Below are 23,017 nucleotides of genomic sequence, written 5' to 3'. Positions count from 1 at the left end.
CAGGGAGTGGGAAGTGGTATTTGGTAAAAATTGTCTTCTGTGTTGACATCCAAAGTCAATTGAGACTGAACCACAGTACCTCAAAAAAAAAGAAGGTCTCATATACACTACATTATATGGCAAGAAGATATAATAAATGCTAATGCTGGTATCAAACCAATAATTACACATTTACAAAGCTTTGAAAAAAATATTCTTTTAGACTCCAACTCCCAGAATTTTACTGATTGCATGTCTATTGGCAATGCTGCTTGGGAATTCTTGGGAATTGTAGTCCAAAACAATGACTTATCTTAAGCTCTGCTTAGTCTACCTGTCTTTGGTCCACACAGGCTCCTTGATTTCCTTCTGTCTGCGGGTGCGAAGGTTGTATCAAAATTAGCCTGTTACCCTTTAAAGCATCACAGAACTACTATATTTGCTTAAGGAACAGAGCTCTCCTTCTTGATATTGATTGTCACAGACAGAACGCCACCAGATAAGATTCAACACAGTTTATTAAAGTTACAGAACCAAAAACGCCCGTAAAAGACAAAGGGCTAGGCAAACACTGGCCTTCAAGGTGAAAAGATACTAAAAAACGTTCAAAAGATAAACCGGATTAAACCGGAGTTTAATCCGGGTTAAACCAAAAATGCTTACTTCAGCCTGGCACTATAAACAAACAAAAGCTGGTAAACAAGGTTCAAAGAAACACAAGTAACTGGCAGCAGATACTTCTCTGCTACCAAAAGCTGTGATTGAGTAACTAAGAAGTTACTCCTCCGAGCAGCAAGCGAACTCCGGGTTCAAACACATCAATCAGGGCAGCAGCGGTCAGCGAGGTCCCAATCCGGTCCGAAGGTCGAAAGCCAGGTACAGATGCCTTTAATTCACCAGTTCCAACGATAGCCACAGGAAGGATAGTCCGAAGTCGTAGTCAGTCAGTCAGTCAGTCAGTCAGTCAGTCAGTCCAGAGTAGGCAATTAGTGTCCGTCAAAAAAACGACGGAGGTCCAAGCTATTAAGATTAAACACAGGTTGCACAACAAAAGCCCACACAGTTCCTCCCGCCGTCCATGCCCAGTGTCCTTGGCAACTTACGTATTCAGCAAACGAATCACACCCGTCTTCAGGAAGTTCCCAACAAGAGCCCAAGCGTCCGTCCAGATTACCTTGCCCAACGCAATTAGCCCTGGATTCCAAACCCCATTTTATGCCAGTTTACAACTCATCGCTGTCAGCTGTTACCCTAATTCCAGGTGCCTCATCATCATCCTCCTCATCAGAGCTAAAACACCTTTGACTACGCCCCACAGCATCCCCAGCTGTGGATCCCGTTCCATCCCTCCAGCTCGTCCACGGGTCTAATCCTGAAACCCCCCAGTCGCCTTCCATACTATTATTGCCGGTGGCACCCAAATCCTCCCTCACACGAGTCCATTCCATGTCATCCTCCTCTGAGCTAACCATCTCTTCCTCCATTCCCTCGGTAAAACCCTCAAAGGAGTCTTCGTCTGTTGGTTCTGCAAATAAGTCCCGCAGCCGTTTCCTTTCTCGCTCCTCAAGAGAGTCTGACTCTCGAGGAGTCTTACGACCACGTCTTCCAGTATCGGAGCCATAAGGCTCAACCATAACATTGATTCTGTGTATAATGCAATCCTTTATCATTTATTCATTTATTTAAAACTTTTTGCTTTGAAAAAGTTCAAAGTAGCTATCAATAAAAATATGAGACAGTAGCTAAAAGTAATAAAGTAAAAGTAGAAGTAATAAACAGCCATCATAACTAGCCTTATCTTCTATCAACCTTCCCTATCTTTCACCAGTTTATTTATTTATTTACTACATTTATATCCCACCCTTCTCACCCTGAAGGGGACTCAGAGCAGCTTACAAATAATATGTACATACAATAAGTCATATTACCAGCACAGCAAAACACCAGCACTACACATCACCATACCGCACCACACTACCACACTGCAACACTACCAGCAACACCACATGCAACATGCAACATACAATTAATACTACTAATTTGTATTATTATTAGCACTACACTGCATCACATTACAACAATATCAACATCATATGCACATACAATATATGACATTATTATGTATTATTGTATATTATACAGTTCTCTTATAGGATGGCCAAGTTGGTGCCTTTACTATATTTTGTGATGATGAATTTTACAGTCTACTTTCTGGGTGATGAAGTGCTTCCTTTTAGCTATTCTGAATCTCCCTCCATTGGATACCCCTTATTTGAAGCATTATGTGAGACAGATCTTAAAAGAACCTTGTCACAATAACTTTGCCTTCAAGTTCTTTCTGTTTTGGTTCAGAGTGGGTTTTCTTTGCCTTCCTCTGACTGAAAGAGCTGGAATTTTCTTTTGAAAATAACATTTCAAGCTCTGCTGAGAGAGGTAGAAGAGTATCTCAGAAACTAATGCCAGAATACAGGGCATATAAAATGAAAGGGGACCACAGTGTGGAGTTCCAGACCATTAATATATGTCCAGATGAATTGGAGAACGTGTGAATAGGATGCAGTGCACAACCAGAAAACAATAGCAGTTCTGGATCCATTTATATCTTAGACTTGCATGTGTAGAGGGACAGCTGATGCCAACCAACAAAAAGAGTGGTTCTCATGTAGTTCTGCATTTTTCATCACTGCCCCAAGTCTCTTCTGACCATCTCAAAATCTTCTCCTCTCTCTTGCTATCTGGGGAAGGAACCAGACTTCCCTTTTTTGCTTGTTTGATGGAGGTTCTTATGCATCTGTTCTATGTGTGCAGGTCAGTGCAGCTTAATGGGCAGCTGCTCACCATGGAGGATGATGGGACCCTGCCTAACTTGAAACCACGTTCTCTTCGTCCTGGACGGACTCTGGTGATTCCACCACTCACAATGAGTTTCTACGTGGTAAAGAATGTCAATGCTCTTGCCTGCCGATATCGGTAGCTCCATCCATCCTACTGCCAAGAACAGTTGGGGCCTATCCTGGCAAGTGGCATTTCTTGGTAGGCTCAACAGACATCACAGAAAAATTAGGGTGAAAAGGCCCTTGAGAAACTTCAGAGGAGGGTCAAACTGAAAGCACAGTCAGCCATTTCAGAAATTGAATGCTTCATCTATGCAGGTGGCAATGCCAGCACCTGTGATGGCTACTCCATGATGGAAAGAAAAGAAGTGTTTTCCTGCTACCTCAGCTGGGTCAAGGCCAAATTCTTATTTTTCCCTTTATGGAAAGAACATTACACAAGAGCTAGAAGGAATTGACTTCCAAGCTGTCCCCCTGAAGAGCTGAGTACCAAGAAGCTATTGCAGAAGATGAGTGAGGAAACCTGAACTTCTGCAAAGTGACATTTCCATGGAAAGCTGCCTATGCTGCCCTCTTCTTGACAGCCTGGGAAGCATCTTAAACTATGAATGACTCTTAAACATTGAGACAAATCTATAAACTAAGGATTTTGTGCCACCTGGTGGGCAGGAGAAATGGCTGTAAAAGAGAGAGAACCTCTTCGCTATATTTGCTAAGCATATGCACAGGCACTGTGTCCATCATTCTAGCAGCTGCCAAAAGTGTATCAACAGAGAAAGCTTTATAATCTAGGCCTTCGAGCTTTATTCCTGTGGATTTTTCTCCCCCTGCTGGCAACTATCACAAGAGCATGTTATACACAGCTGGCAACAGAGAAAGCTATGCAGTTGTTGGGCATGAGATGGAGATCCAAAGGGTATGCAAAAAGATGCAGTTGTGCAAGGCATGTGCTAACACAGGACTCAGAACAGCCTCTTTTATAAATAGTTGTGCTGCAGAAGAAAGATAATGCAGCATATGACAGTTTGGATAAGAACTACTGGGTGCCTGCAGCATTGTGAGTTGGAAGAGGAGAGGTTTGGTCTTGGCTGCTGTCAGTAACGCTGCCACCCGGGAACATTTGCTGCAAATGTTAATTATTAAATTATATTTTCTGAAGAACCGAAAAGATACTTGAATGACTGAGAGATGGGAATTTGTAAGAGAATTGTCTTGCTTCAGGGAGGTAATCACATTTCAAAATGACAGCTGACATACTTAGAAATTGCAATCACATTCTTGTTTCAGGACTCTAGGCATTGTTGGTATCTATATTCTTTACGACTGGTATCTGCATTTTACAAAAATTCACAGCTAGTTTCAGAAGTCAACCAGACTTGTCTTTGAGTATCAGTATTCTTACTTTGTTTTCCTGGAACCACCAGCAAGTAACTATATTCCTGGCTGTAATCTCCTTGTGATGCAACCGAGGAATAAGCTTTGGTTCTTGCACTCACAGAAATTAGACTATTCTTGCAGGTGATAGAATGCTGATGGATAAAAAGTTACAGATGTCAGGAAGCCCTGTTGAGGTACTCTCATCCAAGTCCAATGGTCACATGGGACGTAGATTGCTAGCATTAAATCTACATAAAAGGCCTCCTTGAACATGAAGACCTCTTAAATTATGGGCAAAGTATTTGGCAGGATTTTGTTTTAAAACATGATGCCAAAATATGAAAGAATGCAAAAGGAGAAATTTGCAGTACTTCCAGATGAAGATTTTACTGTGCATTACCTCTTTCATGGAAGTTTACAGATGGTCCAGCTTGCTCATTATCCATTTGCAGTTCTCCCTTCCTTAGGGAGGGCTTCCTTCTTTGGTTTCCCCACATTTTTCCTTTTATAAGGGGAAATTAAGGAACAAAGAATAGCAGCACACTGCCTTTTAATTTTGAGTGACAGGAATCTGTCCAGAATCCCAAGAACTACAATTTAGTCACAGACACTTCTGAAAACAAATTGCTTGTTACATTCTTTCTGATGTCTGTTTATCCCTTCTGGATTGGGGAAAATAAGGACTTACTAGTATAATCAGACGAAGGGAAGACAGATTATATTTAAAAATCTTATCAGGCTGAAGCTATATTTTGGTACTAAACTTTGCTTCTGCCCAATTTTATTTAAACTCAAAACATCTTCTTGTCCATCATATGTTGAGGAATCTGAGCTGTTAGGCTCAAAAAAAAATAACCCTCAGTTGGGGTGATTCCACCATAAGTGTAGCAGAGTGCTAGAAACAAACTTCATAACCAGCTGAAACTTACGTGTGGTGAGCTAGGATAAGCTTCTATTCATCAGGATGGCACAGGATTACAGAGCAAAACTTTAGGTTCAAAAATATTTATTGAAGTAAAAGAAATACATTCTTGATAGAAAAGGTCTTGGAACTATCTAGTTTACTAATCTCATCTTCTAAAAATGTAAAAATGATAAAAAGTATCAAAAAGTTCATGCAGCTATATTTTGCTTGGAGAGGGGCAAAATGCATCCTTGCTAGAAGGAAGAAAGGGCAGAGAAAACAACAATGGAGGATGGCTGCATGGCCAAAAACCAAGGGCAATAAAAATACCTTTAAAGAATAACTCACCTCATACCTCACAGAGATTCCATTGCTATAATGTCAAAGGGGGAGGAGGTAGAGTAGAGATAAAAGCCCCTTCTGGAGGAAAGAAAGCATGCATAGGAATGTGTGTGTGTGGGGGGGGGGGGGGATTCCCTCACATCCTATTTCTAGTCTAGCTACTCATTGAGGTCTAGAGACTTGATGACACAAGAGACTTGTGCTGTCCAGGAATGTATTAAAGCTCAGAACAACTTCTTGTCCATCATAACTGACTGCTTGCTCTACCAGCATTTTAATTAGAAGAGAAATGCCTTTGAGTTGAATCTAAGAGGTTACAGCAAATAAGTGCAGCTCATAGGTTGCATGCAGCTTCAAAGATCTTTTGTGTGTGAGTGTGCTGTCCCCAAACATCACCAAGTCTCCTCTCAGGAAGACAATGACAGCAACAGCACCAGGGACTCTAGCATCCCCTAATGGCTACCAAAAAAAGAAGGAGCAGATGTCTGGCTGCTGTCTATTTTTACAATGTTTGCATGCCTCTGGGAGTCCAGAAGCAAAGACAATTGGGAGAAGGGACTGTGAATTTTACCTGCATACTGCACTCTCTAGACCAGGGCTCCTCAAACCTTTTAAGCAAGAGCCGGTTCAAGGTCCCTCAGAGTGTTGGAGGGTCAGACTATGGTCTGAAAAAACATGAACACTGCACATATCTTATTTGTAGATTCAACATAAGATGCAAGTTTAAAATTCATGATTAAAACTAGCTATGTAGGTCTGCTGGAAGAGATAGGTTTTTAGATGGTTTTAAAATTCTGATAGCTCATTTAGGATAAGATTTAAAGACCTCTATTTTTTGGGTGGGGGTGGTTCAGATCCTTTACAGTTCGGTCTCCAAGTATGTGGCCAAAGAAGACCAAAATGCATGCCATCACACATATAACTTGCAATCAGCCCCAATCAGACCAGGAATCCAACTCAAGAGGAAGTCTTCATATGAAAATCTTAATGTGCATAAGGTTTTAGTGCCATATGTGAGGAAATATACAAGGTTCCTGGTATATGGAAACAAATTATAATATTGATTCAACAAGTGCTCTGCAGTTTGCTTTCTAAACTGAAGAGACCGAAAAGAGAAAAGATAATGTATAATGGGAGAGCCATCCTCCTGTCTCACCCTCTGTCTCCAATTGTGAGGATCTGAACCTATCCCACTGCCATGGCACCAACTTTTAGGTGCCTTTCTCCTGTGCAAAACTTGATTTGTATGATCCCATCAATGGACACTGCTGTCCTTGAACCACTGCTTCTGCCACAGGCCCTATATGTCTGAATTCATCCACTCCAATAACACTATTGTAGTATTATCAGATGTGTACTACAAAATTTAATTTATTTTTATTATTAAATTCAACATAAGTTTAACATTACTTATTTAACACATCCAGATCCTAACAGACCCTAAATATCTCTCGTTTCTCTCCCATGTCTCTGTATCTCTTGTTCCTTACTTCAATACTCATCTTCAATACTATCACTCTAAGTGACATCCTAACCTTTTAAATGTTCCTTCAATTATTCAGCCACTCACCAGTCACTCACAACATTCCATATTTTCACTCTTTCCCAGCAGATCTTACTGTATTTACTATACATCATGTACAGAACCATAGGAAATATTTTACCTTAATTTTTCTAATAAACATAACAGAATTTTCCACCTTCCAAAAGTCCAAAACATCATGCATACCACATGAAGATGCCAGTAAAACTGTTGCTGCTGACTTGCAAAATGCAGCAGCTGTGATAAAGAAAAACTCAGATGTGGTGGTTTGTTATGCACCAGTTCAGCCAGATGTGGTACAATCAGTAAAAAACAAACAAACAAACAAACCCTTGTGCTTGTGGATTGCTCCTATGTGCATACCAGAATTCACACTAAGTAATGCTGTCTCATTTTTCTAGTCTCACCAAGACAGAAAAACATTTCCACAACCCAACTGTGACCTATAGCTGTCATGTAGCTCATGCCCAGGTCCCTCATTGTACCTAAATTAGCCTGAACGTCCATTTAGGATCCCATATACTATTGATCAAAGGATTCCAAGTTTAGTAGCTCAGAGTAGGTTGTCTCAACTGCTTAGGGGTTATTTTGTTTTAGAGAGCCCTTTCTCGCCAAATTTGTTCATGTCCAAAGTCAAAAAAGGATACTATCTCAGTCTGGCAATTCTCTTCCTAGTTTACTCTAGACAGAAGAGTTCAGCAACATGTGGCCCTCTGGATGTTAGATTTCAATCTGTGATGGACGGTGGGACTTGAATTCCAACATCTAGAAGGCTATAAGGTAGGGGTCCTCAAACTTTTGAGACAGAGAGCAATAGTTTGAAAAAAATGAACAAATTCATATGTACATTGCACATATATTATTTGTTGTGCAAAAAATGAAAGAACAAAACAATATTTAAAATGAAGAACAATTCTAAGAAATATAAACTTGCTAGTATTTCAATGGGAAGTGTGGGCCTGCTTTTGGCTGATGAGATAGTCAAATTAATTGGAATTGTGTGCCTTCAAGTTGTTTGAGACTTAGGATGACCCTAAGTCTAGAGATTAGGATGGGGGCCAGGTAAATGACCTTGGATGGCTGCATCTGGCCCCACGGGCCTTAGTTTGGGGACCCGTTATAAGGTACCCGGGGAAAATGGTGGGGGTGGGGGAGACTTCTCCTCTACAGACGTCTTCATTGAAGAGCATAAAACTGGGCAGTACAAATATTTTCATACACATTAAAACCTGCCTCTCCAAGTGAGCTCATGCACAAGCTCTAAAATCATCATTCAAAATGTCAAAAAGTCCACTCATCTTCACAAAACTACTTCCTTTGGACTAAAATTCTCAGATTCCTCCAGTTAATGTAGTCACTTTCCAAGCTCTGGAAATGATTCAAGTACGTAGCCATCATCTTACAACTGGCTGCTGCAGAATATACTCAAACAGGACCATTCCCACAACACTTCCAAGTAAGCCAAATAAGTGAAGAAGACTTAAGTGTAATCCCAAATTGTGGTGCTCTGGATGGACAGTCTTAAATCTTTCACTCTCAGTACACTGCTGTGGTGATTAAATCATGTTGGGGAGTATGTGTGAATGCTGTGAGACAGAGCGGAGAACCTTGCAGGTGCATTAATTCTGCAAGCCATATGATCTCCATCTTTGTATCACAGTAATTTGCGAAATCTATTAAGGACAGGAAAAGCTATTCACTTGCAATCCCGCCATTCCTCCTCCATCACTTCAACTGTTGCTATATTGTCTCCCATCTGTACTGTGCAGACTATTATGTAACTCACTTTATTTATTATAGTTTTGAACATTATAGCAGGGAGAAATAAGTGCACCGAAGAAATAGCCTTTATGCTTTTGTTAAGGGAAGTGTGGGGTGTGTTCTCTGCATTGCCATTCCCCTGACTGATTGAAAACATGAGAAATCCTTAACATGTTTCCTGTAGGGAGTTTGCCTGAGACCACTCCATCTTCACAACACAACTCAATATTTGGATTTAACTTCTACATTAAGGGGATTTTTCACCAAAAGATTTAAGACGAGAAAGTCTTACTTTGTCCTTCCCTGCTTCTCCACTGAACCTTCATGCAGCAGTAGACATTTACACAAAGACATAAATATTGTTACTTTTCTTTTCCTTCCAAAAATGTTTGCTGGAGGAAGAAGCTCTCTTCTTGCCTCCACTCTACACCAGCCTTGCGCAGATGGAGTCCTGTGCTGCTCTTCACCCAAAGAAAGGTCACCATTGAATTTACTTCTGCAAGATTTTTGTTCAATACAGCAAATTCACTGTTAAATTCTGCCATTTCTGTTTTTAATAATAAATAAATAAACAAACATAACCTAACTGCACACAGCTTTTCTCATAGCAAGAAGCAAGAAAAACAAAACAACTCTCTGCCTACAAGAACTTTACAGTGTAAAATCTGGTGGAGGGAGAGCAATAGAGAGAAGGAAGGAAGATAAGAGTGTAAATTGGAAGCATGTGTATTCTTTGCTATTAGGTGCATTTTGGCATGGTTTCACTAGGCCTGGGATGAGAATCACACAGCAGTCCAGATGCTGCAATACCCAGCATCCCTTGACATTGGCTGTGCTTGCTAGGGCTTCTATTACAGGTCAACAACATCTGAAGAGACATCTGATTCTCACCCCTGCACTGTCACAATAAAAGTGCATTTTAAGAAAGGACTTGAGAAAAACAATTCTATGAAGTTGGGTTGCTTTGAGTTTCCTGGGCTGTATGGCCATGTTCCAAAAGCACTCTCCTGACGTTTCGCCCACATCTAGCCCAGTGATTCTGGCCATGAAAGCCTTCGACAAATACTATGAAGTTCAGTTCAGGTGTAAAAGGCATTTAAAAATGGGAGCTAGGATCTTAAGAATAGCTGGAGATATGACATAAAAACTCTTGTGAATATCTTAAGGTCACCCAGGAAACTTAAGAGATTTGAATTCTGGCCTCCCTACTCTAAGTCTAATCCCCTTGCACAGTGGTTCTAAACTTGTGGGTCCCCAGATGTTTTAGCCTTCAATTCCCAGAAATCCCAAGAGCTGGTAAACTGGCTAGGATTTCTAGGAGTTGTAGGCCAAAACACCTGGGGACGCACAGGTTGAGAACCACTGCTCTAGCACAAGGGCAGGCCAGTGCACAGGAGGTGGGTGCTTTTTTCCTGGGCCTACTTTGCAGGCTGCACTACTGTGTTTTGGCATGCCCAAAGCTACGTGCCATTACTCGTGAATGTTAACTGATTAGCCACATCCACTTAAGTTTATCTGTCTTGAGTGTCCACTGAAGTTTATCAATGGAGCCTGATTTCTAAATTATTTTGCTCTATGGAACTATTCTTCATGATTCGCTAAAAAAAAGTTTCAACTCCCCGCCCCGCCCCCCTGAAATTTTTTTCTGGCTATGGCCCTATCTTTGCCTTTTTCTGCGGCTGAAAGTACAGTAGAGTCTCACTAATCCAAGCCTCGCTTATCCAAGCCTCTGGATAATCCAAGCCATTTTTGTAGTCAATGTTTCCAATATATCGTGATATTTTGGTGCTAAATTCGTAAATACAGTAATTACAACATAACATTCCTGCATATTGAACTACTTTTTCTGTCAAATTTGTTGTATAACATGAAGTTTTGGTGCTTAATTTGTAAAATCATAACCTAATTTGATGTTTAATAGGCTTTTCCTTGATCAGTCCTTATAATCCAAGATATTCGCTTATCCAAGCTTCTGCCGGCCCGTTTAGCTTGGATTAGTGAGACTCTACTGTATGTGACCTGCCCACAGTCACTTGGTGGGAAGGCTGGAAGGGAATTCCTGGCCTCTAGAGTCCAAAGCTGAAACTTCTAGGCCAGGCTGGATTCTTACTCAGGTAGAAAGACTATGGAAAAGTTTCTTTGGGGAGCGAAGGCTATCAGAATCAAGCAACCAGGTGGGTAGGAGATTTCGCGTAAGGGAAACGTCAGGAGAAAATGCTGCTAGGACGCAGCAATACAGCCCGGAAACCACACAACATAACACTGATTCCGGCCGTGAAAGCCTTCCTAAAAACAAATGGGGTGAAAACCAAGCGTCCCCCGCTCCCGCCCCTCTTCTTCTTCTTCCTCCTCCTCCTCCTCCTCCTCTCTCAAAGGGGCGGAGGAGGCCTCGGACCCTGCCTTCTTCTAGGAGGAGCCATAACCTCTTGGCCGCTTCCCCCAGCTGAGTCACGCGCGTGGGAGGCCCGTGTCCCGTGGAAAGGAGCCTCTCTCTCTCTCTCGAGCTGCTGGGAAGGTCCGCACCTTTTCCGGCGGCTCGGTTTGAAGCACAGGAACTCAAACTGGAGAAACCTGGGCTTCCTGGTTGCCTCCTGGCCGAGAGGCGTGTCCCAGGAAGAGAAGGGAAGGGAAGGGAAGAGAAGGGAAGGCCGGCCTCCCCCTCCCTCCGTGGCCGCATCGCTCGCTGCAGGGGCTTGACTCTGAAGCGCCGGAGTGAGTGCTGCTGCTTCCCCTTGACTTCCTTCGCCTGCCAATCGCCTTTCCTCCCTTTCCCTTCGCTCTTTTGTGGCCCTTCGCGATCGTGTGGCCCCCTGCAGTCCACGGCACGGAGTGCTTCCTGCTTTTGGGAGGCCTCCTGTCCTCGGACGAGCGACACACACTCAGCCCCAGAAAACCCCGTGAGAGTCGCCACAAGTCGGAAGTGATTTGAAGGCGCACAACAACCGAAGTAGCAATAGAATGGCCTTATTCAATGCCGCACTTCGCCTTTTGTTTCTCTGTCTTGCAGCTCGCTCAACTTAGCAAGGATCACAAATCTAAACTTCTGCCCTGCTGTATGGCCATGTTCCAGAAGCATTCTCTCCTGACGTTTTGCCCACATCTATGGCAGGCATCCTCAGAGGTTGTGAGATATATTGGAAACTAGACAAGGGAGGATTCTATATCTGTGGAAGGCCCAGGGTGGGAGAAAGAACTCTTGTCTGCTGGAGGAAAGTGTGAATATTGCAATTAATCCGCTTGATTATAATAATAATAATATAATAAAACCTTATTTACATACCGCCCTATCTCCTCAGGGGACTCAGGGCGGTTTCAAATATGATAAATACAATACAATACGCATAATAAAAACAGAACCATACAACAATGTAAACATTATACAAGTAATAGCATTGAATAGCCTTTCAGCTTCAACGTCTGGCTGCTTCCTGCCTGGGGGAATCCTTTATTGAGAGGTGTTAGCTGACCCTGATTGTTTCTTGTCTGGAATTCCCCCGTTTTTAGAGTGTTCTTTACTGTCCTGATTTTGGAGGTTTTTTTAAATAGCCAGATCTTGTTCATTTTCATGGTTTCCTCCTTTCTGTTGAAACTGTCCACATGCTTGTGGATTTCAATGGCTTCTCTGTGAAGTCTGACGTGGTGGTTGTCAGAGTGGTCCAGCCTTTCTGGGGAATTCCAGACATGAAAAAATCAGGGCCAGCTAACACCTCTCAACAAAGGAGTCCCTTTCCAGGTAGGAATCAACCAGGCCTTGAAGCTGCAAGGATTTTCAGTATTAATCAAGGTGATTAATTGCAACATTCACAGTTTCCTCCAGCAGACAAGAGTTCTTTCTCCCACCCTGGACTTCCCACAGGTATATAAATCTTCCTTGCCTAGTTTCTAATATACCTCACAATCTTTGATGATGCCTGCCATACATGTGGGTGAAACGTCAGGAGAGAATGCTTCTAGAACATGGAACAGCCCGAAAAACTCACAGCAACCCAGTGATTCCACATGGCGTGCTTCACCTTTTGTTTCTCCATTTTACAACTTGCTCAGCTTAGCAAGGATCATAAGTCTAAACTTCCTTTTATTTGGTTTCCCCAAAATGCAAAATCACTTTCCCTCTTTATTTCATTAGTTTCCTACATCGCCCAGAACAAAGCATCAGTTGTTTGAGCTGCCCCATGACAACACAACTGGGAGCGATTTTGAGCAGTGAGGCCCCTTCTACACTACCAGATTACTTCTACCAGATTACTCTGAACTGGATTATATGGCAATGTAGACTCATATAATCCAGTTCATAGCAGATTACATGGATTACCTGCTCTCATAATTTGGATTATATGGTAGTATTGAAGGGGCCTGAGGGGCCTTCCACACAGCCCCATATCCTAGAATATCAAGGCAGAAAATCCCACAATATCTGCTTTGAACTGGGTTATCTGAGTCCACACTCAGATAATGTGGGATTTTCTGCCTTGATATTCTGGGATATAGGGCTGTGTGGAAGGTCTGAGAAACACATGCATAAACACACACATTTGCAAGCGAAAAACTCAGGCTGGATCAACACTGACCAGGATCTGATCCCAGATTATCTGATTATCCCAGATTTTCTGCCAGTGTAGACTCATATAATGCTGTTCAAAGCAGATAATCTGGGATCAGATATTGGGATATAGGAAAATGCAGATCCAACCTTGGTATTACCCTGTACTTCTTTTGGGGAGCAGGTGCAAACAGTGTTCAGAGGACAGCCACTCTTTGCTTCACCCAACCGAACCCAACCATCAGAAGGCCTGTTCTGGGACTCTTCCAGACAGCCATATAACCCAGAATATCAAGGCAGAAAACCCCACAATATCTGCTTTGAACTGGGTTATCTGAGTCTACACAGTTATATAACCCAGTCCAAAGCAGATAATGTGGGATTTTATTTAGCTGTGTGGGAGGGGCCATGGAGTCTCCCATATAATGGATTGTTGTGCTTTTTCCGGGCTGTATGGCCATGTCCCAGAAGCATTCTCTCCTGATGTTTCACCCACATCTATGGTAGGCATCCTCAGAGGTTGTGAGGTATATCCCATGTAATGTTTCCTTTGACCCTCTGCCTTTTGAGGGCTTTCTCTTTGCTCACCCTCCAAGAAAGTGGTTTAGCTTTTTTCTTGAGCCTGGGTAGAATTCCATACAAGGACTTCCCTGTCTCACTAAACAGTTACATCATTTTGATTCCTCTTATACTGTCATCTTCTGGTCCTCTTGGATACTGGGATTTGTAGTTTGGAAAGGCAAAACAAACACCACAGGGTTCTTAACCTTTCCGTATGCTATATATATATATATATATATATATATATATATATATATATGTATGTATGTATGTATGTATGTATGCATGTATGTATGTATGTATGGCAGGAGTTACACTTTAAAAGTACCTACATATAAATTCAGCTAAAGAACAAACCTACAGAACCTATCTTGTTCATATCTTGGGGATTGCCTGTACTGTCAAAGTGGCTCTGTTTATCCTTTGGTGACTTCTGTCCTAGCAGTTCTCTGTGCCTGTTATGCAAAGACTCTCTTCCACAACATATGCTTTCATGCACTCTCTGCATCTTTTATAATCACACATACCTGTCCTTAACTTGAAGGTGTGGGTCTCTGCAAAGATAGTTACAGTGGACTCTTGCCATCTGTTTAAGTTTTATTCTAAGACCCAATAAATACAGAAGTCCCATTATGTACAACATCATAGTAAAATGCTGCCCCTTATACTATAAAATGGCAAGATCAAAGTTTGTTTTTTTTTCATTTATTTTTGAGGGAGGGGATCTTTTCAAGCCATGGATGGTTACACCCATGGATATGGAGGGGTGACTGTATTTTTACTGTTTTCTATTAGGTCATATGGTACTACATTTGTCTCTGATCTCTTTGCACCTACCATAACTGCATGAGGTTGCTGTGTCGTTGTCATTCAGACTAGGCAAAAAACAGCCTCGTATTGAGGATCCAGAGTCTATCCTAAGAAATGATGCATTGATTTCCTTACAGACATGTATTTTCTTCCAGATGAAGTGTGTACTGATTACCAGTGAAGGTGCAGAAGTCCTTTTCTACTGGGCTGACCCAGAGTTCTTGGCAACCCTGCAGCAGCGTTTTGGGGCTAATCATCCTAATGGTGACAAGGTAAAAACTATTTTATTTATCATATCAGAAGCAAACCAAAGGTGCAGTTGTAATGCATTTAAAAAGCAAAAAAGGTTTAAACCTTGGCATTATACTAAATGTTTTTTGACCAGTAGCTGGCCACTTGGAATACTTCTGGTGTTGCTATAAAAAAAAGTCCTCCATTGTGCATGTGGCAGGGCTCAGGCTTCATTGTAATAGGTGGTCTGTGGTTTGCTCTTCTCCACATTTGCATGTAGTGGACTCCACTTTGTGGCCCCATTTCTTAAGGTTGACTCTGCATCTCATGGAATCAGAGTGCAGTCTGTTCAGCACCTTTCAACTCGTTCAGTCTTCTGTGTACCCAGGAGGAAGTCTCTATCTGCATCAGCCAAGGCTTGAGGTTCCGGGTTTCAGCCTGCCACTTTTGGACTCTTGCTTGCTGAGATGTTCCTGCGAGTATCTCTGTAGATCTTAGAAATCTATTTCTTGATTTAAGATGTTGGCATGCTGGCTGATATCTGAATAGCAGATGAGCTGGAGATGTCATTGCCTTGGTCCTTTCATTATTGGCTGCTACTTCCTGGCAGATGTCAGGTGGTGCAGTGTCGGCTAAACCATATAATTTTTCCAGTGGTGTAGGGCATAGACATCCTGTGATAATGTGGCATGTCTCATTAAGATCCACATCCACTGTTTTAACGTGGTGGGATGTGTACTACGCTGGGCATGCGTATTCAGCAGCAGAGTAGCAAAGCGAAAGGGTAAATGTCTTCACTGTGTCTGGTTCTGATCCCCAGGTTGTGCCAGTCAGCTTTCATATGATATTGTTTCTAGCACTCACTTTTTGCTTGATAGTCAAGCAGTGCTTCTTGTAAGTCAGAGCATGGTACAGGGTAACTCTGAAGTATTTTGGTGTGCTGCAGTGCTCCAGTGGGATTCCTTCCCAGGTAATCCTCAGAGCTCAAGATGCTTCTCTGTTCTTAAGGTGAAAGGCACATGTCTGTGTTTTAGATGGATTAGGGATCCACTGGTTTTCCCTGTAATAGGCAGTAAGAGCACCTAAAGCTTCAGAGAGCTTCTGTTCAACAATTTCAAAGCTCCCTGCTTGAGTGGTGATGGCCCAATCATCAGCATAGATGAAACTCTCCGTCTCTTCTGGAAGTGGCTGATCATTTGTGTAAGTGTTAAACATTGACGGAGCAAGCATGCTCCCCTGAGGCAGCCCGTTCTTCTGTTTTTGCCTTCTGCTTCTCTGACTCTGAAACTCAACAAAAGTTTTGTAGCAGATTTCCTATAAAGTGGCTGAGGAGGTAAGGGCTGAACAAAGGAAAAGAGATCAGGATTGACTTGCATATATGGATACAGGGCCTAAATGGTATTGATACCAATGCACTAAGCAAATAGTTTGTGACAGTTGCTTTTTTGGATTACAACTTGGTCAATGCAGATTCTAGAAGCTGTAGCCCAGAAAAACTTATACCCACAAGCTTTGATTCAGTTCTGATGAAGAATGTTACAGTCCAGAGACATTGGTGTGAAAAATTTGGATATATTTGACGAATATGGGGTGATGGAAAGCTTTGAGAGTTGACTAAATGTGGCTGGTAGAGAACTGGGTTATGACCAGTCCATGGAAAGAGGCAAGGAGGAGGAAGAGAGCAGGGTTGCTTTGGCTTTTTAATTATATTTGCCAAATAAAACTTTCATTCACCAAATAAAAAAACCCAACCACATTTATTTACACTCACCAGTGGTAAACCTGCAGTCACTCTGTGGTTGTCCAATTTTAACCATGTGTAAATCAGTGGAAAAGGGAGTGTGTGGGAAAATATGCTTCTTCTGTAAACATGCTCATATTTGTCTCTCAGTCACCATTTTACAAGACTACATGAACACATGAACACATTAGAAGTCAGATTCTGGAAAACAGAATTGCTAATATAATTGCTGAACCTGATGACTGGAAGCAAAGGTGATCACAAATTGCAAAAACATGAAATTTGCCATGTCATCCATAAGAAAATGTGCATCCTTTTGTGTTGGTGAATGGAAAGGGATGAATCTCAGAGATAAGTTAAAACAGAGGCTTTTTGACTCCCATTTCCTTTTCTTCACAGCCCCCTGCCGTGGAGGACAGCATCAACACATTGTTTGCCCCCATGATCATCTCATACGCAACAATGCTAGAGAAGCTTGGCGACTCGTACACTTGCTTCTCTGCTGAAAATGGCAAACATCTCTACGTCCTACACATGGTAATTCCTCACTGCCTGGGGATTTCCAATGAGGGAAGTGTGGTAGTGGCTCCCTAGTAGGTTACATGTCTTAGCATGGCTGTAGTATGGCTTGTTCCCAGGCTCCAGATGTTTTTGAGCCAACATCTGTAATTGTTCACCAAAGGGCTAATGGCAGTTACAGTCCAAAATGTCTAGAGGTAAACATGGGCAAACTTTGGCCCTCCAGGTGTTTTGGACTACACCTCCCACAGTTCCTATCACCCGGTAGGCTGATAGGAATTGTGGGAGTTGAAGTCCAAAACACCCGGGGGGGGGGGGGCAAAGTTTGCCCATGCCTGCTCTAGAGGCACCAGCTTGCAAAGGACTGATGTGCTAGTGAAAGCATGGTTTTGGAGGTGCAAAATCTTGGAAAGCCTCAGAGAGCAGCTGTGAGGCGAAATGAAAACTGCAAAACCCTTCTGAGGATGTTATGGAGATTATTTATCAATATTTCCAATTTGTGTTTAAATTTAAACATTTCTGTACCTCATAAATTTTCACCTAAGACTCAGAATGCCAAAACATGAGTAGAATTCAAGCATAAGGCAAGAGAGGTTGTTCTTTAGTACAGAAATTCCCCAAGTTTCGAACAAGATAGGTTCTGTAGGTTTTTTCTTAAGTTGAATTTGTTTGTAAGTCAGAATAGGTACATTTTGTAATTACAGTGTAATGCTAGCCATATATCTATATATATTACATAGCTTTGGATAGCAATGGGAAGGCCTAACACCCCTGTGGTGTTTGTTTTGCTGTCTGTGCCCCTGTTCAGGAGGTTTCACCTCACTTTCTGTACCTGTAATCATTGGATTTGGAAAAAAATGGCTTGTTGTGGAAACAAGGATTGGTGAGAATGTTTCAGTAGATATCCCTTTTCACCACTGTAACTTTCAGGAGCAAATTTCCCTTCCTAGGGGTAGATTTCTCTCACTTCCTGTTGTGTCACCCCATTAACTATGAATCATGTGCAAGTCAGTTGCTTGTAACTCAGGGTCTGTCTGTACTGGAGTAAAGAATAACTTTATTCAAAAATGTTTTTGAAGACCGGAATATGGCCAGAGTCCCCACTGTCCTACCATAGAAAACACTGAAACACCCCCACTACACACACACACACACACACACACACTCGCGGCCATTCAAGCCTGGAGAAAAGCAGAAGTGTCTCTGAAAGCCATTGGTTCCCAACTGTTTTTTGACCAGGGACCACTTTCCAACGTTAGTACCAAAGGGTTACGAATCAGTTTTTGGTCAACTTTAGATTCAGTTTGGTTATTTGGAGTGCCGATTCAGAAAATTGCATTGGATAGACCACATCAGCTCTAGTTTAGATACAGAACATATGCCATCCAGTAGTCGCCATCTGCTCACCCACAGAAAATGATATTTAATAACCAGAGATGATGTGGTCTATCCAATGCAATTTCCAATCAGCAGCAGTGTTGTGCTTTTGTATGGAATTGCTGTTCGTTTTGTGTAGTTTCATTAGTCTCATTTTCGTTTTTGTGTTGTTGAAGGCTTTCATGGCCGGGATCACAGGGTTGTTCTGTGTTTTCTGGGTTGTATGGCTATGTTCCAGAAGTATTCTCTCCTGACGTTTCCCCACATCTATAGCAGGCATCCTCAGAGGTTGTGAGGTATATATAACACACAACAACCCATTTTCGTATTTGTTCCCGCTAACAAAAATGGGGCGCCTATAGGAACAGAATTTTCGTCTGGCTTACAAAAAAACCCAGAAATGTTTGGACCATTGGCTGCAATGGGAGAGCTTCCGAGGCTCACCTCCCCCCCCCCCCCCGGCTTGGTTTTTGGGCTAGAGGCATTTCGACCCCTTTTAGCCCACCAACTTTTAAAACATTTGGGTCTTCCCCAGAATACTATTGTTTTAGTTATTATTATTATTATTATTATTATTATTATTATTATTATTAACACCCATTGGCACACACCAGCTGTCATGGGGAAGCAGCGCTCTCCCAGACTCAGCTTAGGGTCCCAAAATAACTATTGTTATTAATATTAATATAAATACCCATTGGCACACATCAGATATAATGGGAAGGCACTCCTCTCTCAGGCTCAGCTTAGGGTACCAGAGTAACTATCGTTATTTATATTAATATTATTGTTAACACCCGTTGGTACACATCAGCTGTAATGGGAAAACAGCCCTTTGTCAGTACCTGCTTATTGTTAAGGGGCCGAAACAAAAGGAAAATGAAAGCAAGCACGATGACTGTGCGACTTTCATTTTCTTGTCACCTCTCTTTTCCTACGAAAATGTCATCATTCATTTTGTATAGACGAACTATCAAAATGAAACAATAGCATGAAGAAAACGAAGGAAAATTTTTCACGCACCCTAAATAACCCTAGGAACAGGTCTAAAAACTAAGACACCAGAAAAAAAAAGGTTTTGGGTTGGTCTGTGTTATTATCCATAGTAGTAACGGTGAGGCCACAGACCATATTTTAATTCTTGTAGACCAAAGGTTGGGAACCACTGCTAAGCCATATGCAAAATAGTAACTTCGGCCACTGAGACCTCCGGAAGACCCCAGGTGTTGTAATTGCTTCACTTCTGGCTATGAGTACATCCTACAATTTTCCTCTCCTCCAGACACAAATGGGCATGGCCTGTAGGCTTCAGCAGCTACATTGGCTCAATGTAAAATATTGCAGTCAGTGCCTGAAAATATGCCTAAAATGCTATAGTAACCTCCAGGTTTTGGAAGTGCTATTGCCACTGGGAGGCAAATTTTAATTATTAAAGCTGCTTGAATTTAGAGTAGTCTCAGAGGGTGACAAAAGTAGGGATGAGACTCAGAAGTGTCTCCCAGTTTTGGAAGTTGCCTGCCCCTTGGCCTCAAGGATAAATTCATAAAATAAATAAATGTCTTGGCTGACTGAAGTATGACTAAGCTAGTCTTGTTTCCCTACTAAAATGGCAAACATTTCAAAATGATTCTGAAGTCTTATTTCTCTGCTAAAAGTAGCAAAGATTTTAAAATATGGAAACAGGAAACTATAGATTATTTCAAATCCCATTGAAATGAATGACTTCTGCTGGGATTTACCAAAGAGTTACCATGGAAGACCTATATAATTCTTTGAGATATTTTGAATGGGCCATTCTACTCCAGCTTTCTGCCTAGAACTGGCCTGTGGTTATTGGTTATTTGGGGTTATCAAACTACCAGTCAGCTATATTTGACTTAATAGCTTGTGTTACACAGGGTGCATCTACACTATCGAATTAATGCAGTTTAACATCACTTTTGGTGAGGAAAAGCGGGTTGATTCCTCACCAAATTATGAATCCCAGGATAATAATAATAATAATAATAATAATAATAATAATAATAATAATAATAATAATAACAGCAACTTTATTTTTATACCCCGCCCCATCTCCCCGAAGGGACTCGGGGCGGCTTACATGGGGCCTGGCCCGATAAAACAAACAAATAACAGTAACAAAGCAATAAAACAATTATCCCAGTAAAAAACATCAACATCAATAAAAACAATTAAAATCAACAAGCAGGATACAGTGTTAAAAACAGGAGACTAATTCGTAGATCCCAGGCAAAGTGCAAAGTGTTGCGAAATGGGAAAAGGAAATTTCACAGTTGAATGGACAATAAAGTGCGGTATAAAATGGCAAGACAACAACAATGGGACTATTATGGAATGGACAGATAGATCAATCCAGCAACAACTAAACATCGAAGGCCTTTTGGAAGACCCAGGTTTTTAAACTCTTCCAGAAGGAGAGGAGGGTAGGGACCTGCCTGATCTCTCTAGGTAGAGAGTTCCAAAGCCGGGGGGCCACGACGGAGAAGGCCCTCTCTCTCGTCCCCACCAACCGTGACTGTGAGGGTGGTGGGAGCGAGAGAAGGGCCTCCCCGATGAGCGAAGAGAACGTGTGGGTTCATAGAGGGAGATGCGGTCTCTAAGGTAGGTGGGTCCCAAACCGTTTAGGGCTTTGTAGGTGATAACCTGCACCTTGAATTGGGCCCGGAAAATAAATGGCAGCCAGTGGAGCTCCTTAAACAGAGGCGTTGAATGCACCCTGTAATTCGCTCCAGTTAAAAGCCTGGCTGCTGAACGTTGTACTAGTTGTAATTTCCTGGCCGTCTTCAAAGGCAGCCCCACGTAGAGCACATTGCAATAGTCCAGTCTAGAGGTAACTAAGGCATGGACCACCATGGTCAGATCAGACTTCTCGAGGTATGGTCGAAGCTGGCGCACAAGTTTTAGTTGTGCAAAGGCCCTCCCAGCCACGGCCGACACCTGGGCCTCAAGTGTCAGCGCTGAGTTCAAGAGGACCCCCAAGCTGCGGACCTGCGCCTTCAGGGGGAGTGTGACCACGTCAAGCACAGGTTGCCACCCAATACCCCGATCAGACATACGACTGACCTGAAGGACCTCTGTCTTGTCGGGATTAAGTCTCAGTTTGTTCACCCTCATCCAGGCCAACACAGCGGCCAGACACTGGTCCAGAATCCGAGGGGCTTCCTTGGATTTAGGTACAAAAGAGTAGTAGAGTTGGGTGTCATCCGTGTAGAGATGGCACTGAACTCCAAAACTCCGGATGACCTCTCCCAGAGGTTTCATGTAGATGTTAAAAAGCATGGGGGACAAAATAGAACCTTGCGGGACCCCACAGGTCAATGGCCAGGGGTCCGAGCATGTGTCCCCCAGCTTCACCAACTGGGAACGGCCCTCCAGAAAGGACTGGAGCCACTGCAGTGCAGTACCCCCAAGGCCCATCCCAGAGAGCCGCCCCAGAAGGATACCATGGTCGATGGTATCGAAAGCCGCTGAGATGTCCAAGAGAACCAGCAGGGTCACACTCCCCCTGTCCAGCTCCCTGCGGAGGTCATCCACCAAGGCGACCAAAGCCGTCTTGGTACTGAACCCAGGCCTGAAGCCAGACTGTGATTGGTCCGGAAAATCCGTATCTTCCAAGAATCCCTGGAGCTGAGAGGCAACCACCCGCTCCAAGACCTTGCCCAAGAATGGTAGGTTAGAGATTGGTCTGTAGTTACAAGGATTGGTCGGATCCAATGAGGCCTTCTTCAAAATAGGCCTTACCATGGCTTGTTTTAGGCTGGATGGAAATTTGCCCTATTACTTGGGACAGCCCCATGAATTCCTGAGCTGCACCTGTCAAGGTGGCCTCAGCATGGATGTTGAAGTCACCCAATACCAAAAGGCGCTGGGAGCCCAACACCACGCTAGAGACCACCTCTGCTAGCTCAGGTAGGGAGACTGCTGTGTTGCGGGGTGGACGGTACACCAGCAGAATCCCCAAACTGTCCCGGGTACCCACCTTCAAGTGGAGACACTCAAACCTAGCAGATTGCGGAACGGCACATCTGGCCAGGGCGATGGACTGCCGAAAGACCACCGCAACCCCACCTCCCCGCCCTCCAGGCCTGGCCTGCTGATGCACCCCAAAACCCGGAGGGCAAAGCTGGGTAAGGTTTACCCCTCCCAGCTCATCCAACCAGGTCTCGGTGATGCAAGCCAGATCCGCCTGCTCATCCAGGATTAAGTCCTGGATAATTGCAGATTTCCCACTGATGGATCTGGCATTAAGCAGCAGTACCTTCAACCGGGGGGGGGCTGCCATGGAGGCTACCACACCTAACCTTCTCCAGGGTCGCAAGACACCTGTTGCGCTTCTCCCTGGGAAACTGTTGACCGCACCCCCTCCTCCCCCACACGACCTCGATGGAACCCTCAATGGAACCCTCCCCCCCCCCAGACCCCACCTCCCAGAGATCCTGGCTCTACAGATCCCATAATATTGAGCCATTACAGTTAA

The 23,017-nt window shown here is 43.0% G+C and overlaps 2 protein-coding genes across 3 annotated transcripts in view; both read left to right on the top strand.

Annotated features, from left to right (window-relative positions):
- The window catches only part of hpse2 (heparanase 2 (inactive)), a 180,450-nt gene extending 171,124 nt beyond the window's left edge, over window positions 1–9,326 (top strand). For both annotated transcript variants that reach the window (XM_016992159.2, XM_003218456.4), the window contains one exon: window positions 2,788–9,326. In XM_016992159.2, the coding sequence (XP_016847648.2) occupies window positions 2,788–2,953 (166 nt within the window). In that variant the 3' untranslated portion in view covers window positions 2,954–9,326. The remainder of the gene's footprint in view (window positions 1–2,787) is intronic.
- A 1,833-nt stretch (window positions 9,327–11,159) lies between these two features.
- Window positions 11,160–23,017, top strand: part of hps1 (HPS1 biogenesis of lysosomal organelles complex 3 subunit 1) — a 30,391-nt gene continuing 18,533 nt past the window's right edge. The window contains exons 1-3 of the mRNA XM_062976370.1: window positions 11,160–11,452; window positions 14,807–14,923; window positions 17,023–17,160. Coding sequence (XP_062832440.1) covers window positions 14,807–14,923; window positions 17,023–17,160 — 255 coding nt within the window. The 5' untranslated portion in view covers window positions 11,160–11,452. The remainder of the gene's footprint in view (window positions 11,453–14,806; window positions 14,924–17,022; window positions 17,161–23,017) is intronic.

This window comes from Anolis carolinensis, chromosome 3, assembly GCF_035594765.1.
Source record: "Anolis carolinensis isolate JA03-04 chromosome 3, rAnoCar3.1.pri, whole genome shotgun sequence".
NCBI classification, from domain to species: domain Eukaryota; kingdom Metazoa; phylum Chordata; class Lepidosauria; order Squamata; family Dactyloidae; genus Anolis; species Anolis carolinensis.
This window is presented reverse-complemented; position numbering and strand designations above follow the sequence as displayed.